Source organism: Thermochaetoides thermophila, assembly GCF_000221225.1.
Source record: "Thermochaetoides thermophila DSM 1495 unplaced genomic scaffold scf7180000011820, whole genome shotgun sequence".
Classification (NCBI taxonomy): Eukaryota; Fungi; Ascomycota; class Sordariomycetes; order Sordariales; family Chaetomiaceae; genus Thermochaetoides; species Thermochaetoides thermophila.
The window spans coordinates 2,233,404-2,241,575 of record NW_006383036.1 but is presented as its reverse complement, the minus strand read 5'-3'; the positions used below and the strand labels follow the sequence as shown (position 1 = coordinate 2,241,575).

General features: G+C 48.9%; 1 protein-coding gene and 1 non-coding gene across 2 annotated transcripts; both read left to right on the top strand.

The window, feature by feature from the left end:
- Window positions 1-5,959: 5,959 nt before the first annotated feature.
- CTHT_0056060 (uncharacterized protein) lies at window positions 5,960-6,712 on the top strand (the record flags this gene model as incomplete). Its single annotated transcript, XM_006695869.1, has 3 exons — window positions 5,960-5,963; window positions 6,017-6,326; window positions 6,415-6,712. 3 exons carry the CDS (start codon window positions 5,960-5,962, stop codon window positions 6,710-6,712), a joined length of 612 nt encoding a protein of 203 aa, XP_006695932.1.
- Window positions 6,713-7,477: 765 nt separating this feature from the next.
- On the top strand, window positions 7,478-7,564 carry CTHT_0056050. Its single transcript is given in 2 exon segments — window positions 7,478-7,517; window positions 7,527-7,564. It is a non-coding gene; the product is annotated as a tRNA-Tyr (tRNA).
- The last annotated feature ends 608 nt before the right edge of the window (window positions 7,565-8,172 follow it).

Here is an 8,172-nt window from a genome sequence, read left to right as displayed (position 1 = left end):
GCCAGTGATTCTGGGTTTAAAGATGTTCATGTAGCTGCGACGTTACGGTACATGGCAACCCATATACATTGGCACCCTTGACAGGTAGGTGGCGGCTGCCGCATTCAATATTAAAAACTTCCATCCGTATTTATGGTAGGTCATCGAGCGTACCAAGCGTTTCTCACGCATGTGCTTCGACGAAGTGGCAGGCAAGCCAGGTTGTTTCTGCACCACAACGCGTCCCTTCTGTTCAGCCATAATTAGCCAGTCAGACTCTCGTCCAGTCTAGCAGAGCTCTAGGTTAAGAGCTCTCTCATTGTAACGAGTGACTTGGTCTGGTGCAGACAGGAATCGACGATGGGTCAAATGGATTAGATGATGGCCACTGACGATGTGGGTGCACAGCGAAGTCAATTACTACGTGTAATAATCTTTTTTGGTCCTTGTGTTGGGGAGGAGAAAACCATGAGAAATCCTTCATCGTGCGTAAGCAGCCCCGTTTATAAATCCCTTTGCCCTTACGAGTACCTCGCGGTCTCCTGCAATCTTCAGGGGTTCTCTTCAGCGTGGCAAGGTTATCTAACTCATTCTTGCCACCCCCTCATATTTCCCGGGCTCTATCAATCAGATATGCCTTTGCCATTCTCAGCTCTTATGTCATCGGTATTCTATATGTCGGCTGTCAAGGATATTTCTTCTCCTTAAACTGTCGTATCCATGTGACACTCATATTATCGATCTGACCACTCGAGCTTTTCATTTCAGTAGATAGCGGTAATATATCGTTTCTCCATAACTGTTCCTGTTGTAGCCTGGTTATGGTTGATCCCGTTGGGGTCTCTATGGTTTAAAGGCCTTCTTCGTCTTCTATCCAGCCGACGTGATCCAACTAGAGTTGGCATCATTTGGATAAAGGCAGTGTGGTATTCCCTTTGTTATTTTTGCAATATCTGATTTGTTAATTCGAAATATCATAATGGATATCTTTCCTTATCCGTCGAGTGCTTGCTCGCTAATACGCACACTTAGGACCTTAGCACTATCTTATATCAATGCCTTCACATGGTATAAACCAAAGCAGACCTGTTTCTTAAGACATCTGATCAAAGGAAGTCGAAACGAGAACAACAGTGCCAACTCGATGAAACGGCCAAGTGTCTGAAATACGCTACCATATTTGTCCATCAAGTGGCCGAGGTCGCTCTGTTTATTGGGTTAGGTAAGTTCTCCAACAGCATATCTCACGATAAATCGTGTCACACTGGAGGTCTTCCGAGATTTCTCTCTTATCAAAGCTTCGACATATCTCATTCTGTTGGCGTTCTTTCTTATTTTCTTTGGCAACCATTCTTGGTGTTGGGATGTGGATAGTTTTAGGGCTATTCAACGTTTGACGCAACGTTTGGCCCGAGTTACAAGAACTCTGCGATTACACAATAGCTGTGGAGACTACAATATGGATAAGGATTATTTCGATGCTATGTTTGGTAATCTACATATTGGACCAAGGGAGAGTACGCTAGAAAGTTTTTCGGTTAAGCTTTCATGCTGGTCATTCTTTGAGCTTGCGCAGTGCGCTAACAGACTGGAACTGTCCCTCATGAGTACCATGCTCGGCTTGGTCTGGCTCCTTGCCATATAAAGAGAAAAGCACGGCTTGTGATTTGCATCCGATTCCGATGAGTGAACAAAGTCGAAAGTCAAGCAAATCAGTTTAACCGAACTTCTGGGGAGCCCTATCCAAACGCAAGGGCAGCATATTCCAGGTCTTCCAAAAGGCATAGCCGAGCTTTCTGGAATTTGTGGCGCAGACTCGGTTCAAAAAAAAAAAACACGCACACCCACTGGGTCGACTGTCAGGGCCGTCACAACGGTTTGTCAGGCATCCTCAGTGAAGCAAATATCCGAGCGCCGGGTAGAGCTGCAGGGTGACACAACCTTTCAATGTTAAATTGATGTTAGCACGGTTAAAAGCAGAGCTATCGGTGAGACGGGAAAACAAGACAGCAGAAGGGGAGTATGGACCTCCTATTTCTTCTCAAGACTATGGTTTCGTTATCTTAGGGTACCATAGGCTGTTTGGTGTCTTCCCTACACTTGCTTTTACTTGATCAGAGAGCGTCACTGATTTCTCATCTGGTCCATGCTCTCAGAAGCCCATTAAGAATGCAAAGTGACAAGTCGATGCGGACTAGCGGTAGTTTTCGCTGCTATCCGGTCCAACGACTTGTCCGCCACATGGGGTGATTTGCTGCAGCTACAGGATATTATAACTAGTGCCCAGCATGCTTAATTGCGTGAGTTCATGCCCGAAAGGCTGGGAAACGGCATTTGATTCGAGCACGAAACTTTGAAAATATCGAAGCAGAATATCAAATACTTGAACTAAATGCCGTAAAATGTAACTCTGATTCAGAGCATTCATGCTTGGCGGTGCGCAGACGTCAGCGCCCCCATCTTGCCGACATCATGCCACGTCGACCCAATGCGCCATCCATGCGCGAAACTTTTAACTGCTAATCATACGGTCAACTTTATTGTGTCCAGTAAGCCAGATTCCTTAAAAAATGGACCTCACCAACGCACCAGCTGCTACTACGCCATGGTATGATGATGTGACGATGCGTCTTTGCCCTGAGCCGACCACCGCCCATCTGACATGCAGTTTTGCCATTGAGATTCCTCGGATTGTGTAAGGTTTGCCGTTCCTGGCATACGTCTTTTTGCTTTCGGGGTATTTTGCAAGGATCAATACAACGACGTCATATCACTCCTGCTTGTACGGTCACTTCCCATCCGCCAGTTAATATTGCCCCTCTACCGCTCTTCAACTTCACAGAGTTTAGATGGAGGGTAGTTGTCTTGCTCCATTCCCCTACTCAGTAGAGGGTTTCTTGCTTCATAACTTCCCAAAATGGTCAACTCGAACCTCCCTATAGCTGTGCCCATGCTAGCTGGGCTATGGCTAATACCATTGACCATGCTATGGCCAAAAACCCTTCGCCTCTCATGCAAAACACAGGACCCAACCCGCACAGGTATCGCTTGGCTGAAGACAGCCTTTCCCCTGTGGTTGCTGTAAGATGGTTGCCCCTTTCAGCTCGATTTACACGAGTCGAAAGATCAAAAGTAGAAACTGAGCTACTGAGGCAGCGATCATTTTACTAATACTTGTCTCAGGACACTCGTGTTATCCATAATCAGTGCTGGACTATGGTATCGAGTTGAGAAAGTCAAGCCCTTCATTGAAGAACTCGGCAGTGTTAACTGGACAAAAGATCGATACCAAAAGTCTACCGATGCGGCAGGATCACTCAGGTTTGTCGCATTATTCTCACATCACTTGAGCGACATTGTGCTCTTTATCACCCTGAGTGAGATCGCCTGCGGTATATCCTGTTGCAAAGCCTGCAGCACTGGCAGCGTGTTGGCATCCTTCGCAACACGCCTTCGATATATTGTTCTGACTGCAGCGTTTGTCCTCTTCTCCCTCGCAACCTCCCTTATGGGTATTGCGTTGTGGGCGGTCTGGGGAGTTTTGAACGATACTGAAAACTTTTGGGGTGTGCATCGAGGGCTCAGACACTACAATGCTGCCATAGATATCATTATCTGGGCGACTAGTGTCCCAACATTATGCCTTTCCATCATCCTTTGGCGTGAGGGCAGGAATCGTTGGAAAGTTTGCCAGGTGAGTTTCGAAAACGGCTTGCTATTACCGTGTTAACATGTTGACGAGGAAGATAGCTTTCGATCATACTCCTCATTGTCACGGCTGTTAATTTCCTCCGCCTGATCTTGACAGCTGCGACACAAGTCTACATTAACTGTTATGACAAGTATTCTGATGACATGCGGCCCTCTGCCCCAGCACTTTACTGGGTCGTCTGCCCTATTCTCGACTTTTCTGCGATGGGTGTTATACTCGGTCTGCTCTATGTTATTGCAACCCGCAAGCAACAGCATGGTCTGTGGTCTGAGCCACGCGTGTCTGATGCTTCTGTCGAACAACAGCCTTCTCAAGCGCGACATGCCCCAGGTTTCCCAGCGGGCCAGGCTGAACTTACTAGAACAGCAACCTGTGATTCTGCCACAACATATGTCGCAGCTGAAACGACCATGATAGCACCTACAATCCCAACAGGCTCTTCTCAAGCATCGGCTGGGGCTGTATTTGTTCCCTTCTGTCCTTATCCTCCTATGCCGGAGGGAACGAGTACTATATCTGTATCGCTCCCGCAATCGGACGGCATGCCGGCGCCCACAATGGTGTTAGTGCCTTTTCAGCAAGGTTACTTCCTTTATTTCCAGCCACAGTCGCAAAATTCAATCAGCATAGCGGAAACAGGGCAACAACCGTCGCAGCAGCCGATAGCTGATGCATCCAAACAAGAGGGTGTGGGAGATGAGAAGGGAGAAACAAGCTCTCAAAACTGATAGTGTATTTGCACCAGCGACATGAATGATGGTTGATGCCCCCTACAGAGATACCATTGACATTCAATAACAAGAAGGAAAAGGAGGGAACTGATGAAAAGGATATATTTAATGACGACGGATATGGATGGCTGTCAATACCGGATCGCCTGCCTACCTTACCCAGTATGGATAATGAACTAAGAGATTGGGGGATCATGTGAGAGATGGCAATTATGGATTCTGGACCCTTCTGAGCTTTAGAGCAAGACTCATCTGTATTGTATGCGTTTTTACGATATAACGAATGTTTTTCTAATGAGCGACTTCTAGTTCAAGGTGAGAGCCGCCAATGCCTGAGTGAAACTGTTGTCAGAAAGGCTTGAATTCTGCAAAAAAGGTCGGGCTCGTGCGATCATGGATGCCTTTAAATGACAGTTTCGCATGGATGGAACCTGACTCCCGCCAATAAGATGGCAACCCTACCACAACCCCGAAGTGGCTCCGCCGAGACTCCACTGCGCGCCAAATTGGGTTCAGCATCCCATGTTTACCGGCGGCTTTGTCCGCTCCACGGGACTCTAGTGACTCTGAATGGAGCCTATGGCCTCTCAAAATGCACCCAATGCACCATGCACCCCGGAACCTCCCCCAAGCCGGTTCTGCACGACGCAACAGCACAACGCACGAGCTTGCGACTTGTAACGTCCCATAGATCGCAGCTCTGGGATTCCAGCACATAGTTATTCCGGCCCTAATCCTCCTCGCCGACATACAGCAGCGCAGGTACTCCGTAAGCACGTTTCTGCCGTCGCACTCTTACTGATCCCGCCGTTCTCCTTGCCGCTTTTCTTCCTTTCACCTTCGACATCGCCCTCAACCTCGACCTCGCCCTTTGCCGCTGTCCCCTATCGCGCCAGCAACCCGTGAACTCTCGAAGCGCTGGAGAGCACAGCCCCCGGGTCCCTTCCGCTCGTTTGAACCGCAAAACGGACTTTGCCTGTATTCTGGCCGAGAATACGACGAATCAATTTCGAGTTGCCTGTCAGTGCGCAGTCAGACCGATTGTCAACGACTGCTGCCCTTGCGATGTCAACGTAGAGAACAGGGCCTTTTTTACGCACCCAACAAACCGGATCAGGCGCTTTCTACCTTCTTGATTTAAGTTGAGCTACTTCGAAAACCGAACAACACCACTTCCTGCTGATCGACGTCTCGAACACTGCGATTGGTTTGCCGGCAAAGGGACCCGAGTCTGAGTCAACTTCAGCTATTTTTACGTAGCTTCGGGTGTTGGACGACACTGCTTCCCTGTTCCTCGGTCCGGGTTGACGTCCCTCGCACGGCGCTCCTCTGTCCTGAGAACTGGATCTGCGTTGACTTGCGCGCGTCCCGGAAACATACGAGGACCCGTCTCTCTGCATTGACAGACCTGAAAAGCGCGGCAACGCATCCCACAACCCGCAACCCCGGCGGCTTGAAGGCCCCCGCCCCCCAACTTTCCTTTATAGCTACTGGCTGGCAGCTGTAATCGCAGCTGTGCAGCTCTCAATCGTACACGATGGGTGAGATCAACCTCTCTTGTAAACATGACTCTTCTTTTCTGACAAGTTCACAGAAACGACCCTCTTTCCCGTAGCAGCGCTGCCCACATGCGTGACGCGATGCGGTGTCTTGTACGACGTCAACGGAGCCTGCGTGCCTCCAGGAGCAACTAAGGCCGACGCGGCTACCTACAACCGCTGTTTCTGCGCTGACCCCCGTCTCGCCGCCTTCAGTCAGGGTCCGCTCGGAATCTGTGACTCTGCCTGCACAGAGAATCCGAATGATCTGAGCTCGATCCAGGGCTGGTACACCAGCTTTTGCGCTCAAGCTACGAAGGCCGCGACATCGACGGCGCGACCCCAAGGCCAGGACGGAGGAACTTGGTACGCCGTCCCAACCTAAGCGATTATTCGCTTTGCGGATTTCCTGTACCCACCTGACGAAAAGTGGCTGCTAACTAATAAACGTCAGGCTTGATAACCATTACCAGTGGGTCATCTTCCTCGTCATCATGGTCGTCGCTATCGTGGGGATTTGGATCGGCGCCTGCGTCTGGCGGAAGCGCTACCTCCGTAAAAAGGACCGACAATATGCTCTCAGCAATGGCTTTGCCCACACCACGAGTTCCGGCCGCATCGTTCCTAACGCGAGTGCGGGGTCAGTACACGTCCCTACGGCAGGATTCTTCGATCCAGCACCAATTAGCTCAGCAGCTGTTTACGAAAAGCCGCCGAAGGCGAAGAAGTGGGTGTTCAGGGAGCGTACATGATCGACGTGACTACATACCGCCGCCATATATATCCTTCCGATGCACTGGCGGGTAGTAAGGGACGAATGGATAATTCATTCCTGACAGAAACAGACAGCATAACCACCTTGGATGTGCCACCCCCAGTACAGGTACAATGTCGCAGAACCTTAGAGGAGCACCACCTCGTTGTTTTTGTCCATATTCCTCTTGTTTATTTCCCTTAAATCTCGTTCTCTTCTGTTGAGTTACTACAAGAGGTGGATAGGAACGACATCATCGGCTGAAGGCAGGGAAGCACACTTGGCTCAGGGGCGTCATCGGCGTTTGGTCCACGGGGCTGGTTTCTTTTTTTCGAATTTCACACACAAGCAAAAGTCTATATAAGCACGTTTATATATGTGTGTGTGTCTCTTGTCTGTGTACCGTTCGGTTTTTACCTAGCACATGCAAGGCACGGGTCAGGAGTTGGAGAAAATAGCATGTCTTCTCCACCAAGTCACTCGGCCAATTGGTGCTTGATTTCGTGATAGAAAGCTTAACCCCATAACTTCACTATCCCTAGTGGTCCAAACTTTCAACCCAGACAATCAGTGGCCTGCCAAGAATGCACTGTGTGATATGTCAGCGCTTCAAGTGCGCTGTGGTCACCATACAAACCTCGTTGTTCTGGCATTGTGGTGAAGCAAGCTGGTTGAGATGAAAGCGCTCGAGTCAATCCTAGGTCGTAACTGATACAGAATAAGTAACCAAATTAGAAGAAATTCTAATAACAATCCCGTTAATCCCCTTGTGGTGTAGTTGGCTATCACGTTCGGCTGTAAACGATTTACTGATACCGAAAGGTCACCGGCTCGATTCCGGTCGAGGGGACTTTATTTTTTGTCCTTATTTACACCCCTCATTTTTGGCTATGGCCCCTCCATGAAAATCCTGGCTTTGTCACGTGATTATCACACTTGTGAACCCCCCAGCGCGAACAGTCCGCTGCACTCTGCAGGGGAGGGTCGCATTTTGATATATTTTAGAAATAATTATCTGCAGGCACACATGAGTTGATGTAGCGCGGACTCGTATAAAGTCGGCACTGCCTCTTTCCCCTTGCAGAGTCCGCAGTCAGCGCACGAGACCCGGGCCGTCCCTTGGAGAAGGATCAAGACACACGTTCACTACAAAGGCGCAGCACACCAGTCAACTACCTCTTTTAATGGTGTTTAAGGCAAGTCAGCAATGATGATGAGTTAGAGTCAACCCAATCTTGAAGTTGTCTGTCTTATCCATAGTTTAATCTCTATACCTGACCGGTAGTCAATAATAATCATAATAATAATCCGTAGTCATGATGTCTATGCGATCCATAGAGAGTTGAAGAATGCCTGTACCAAGTGTGAACTTTCAAGAAAGTCCCTTGTCTCTCCAGAAAGTGATTGTCATCGAGAAAGTGGGAAAAGCCGCAACTCCATTGTTATGAAGTCCAATTT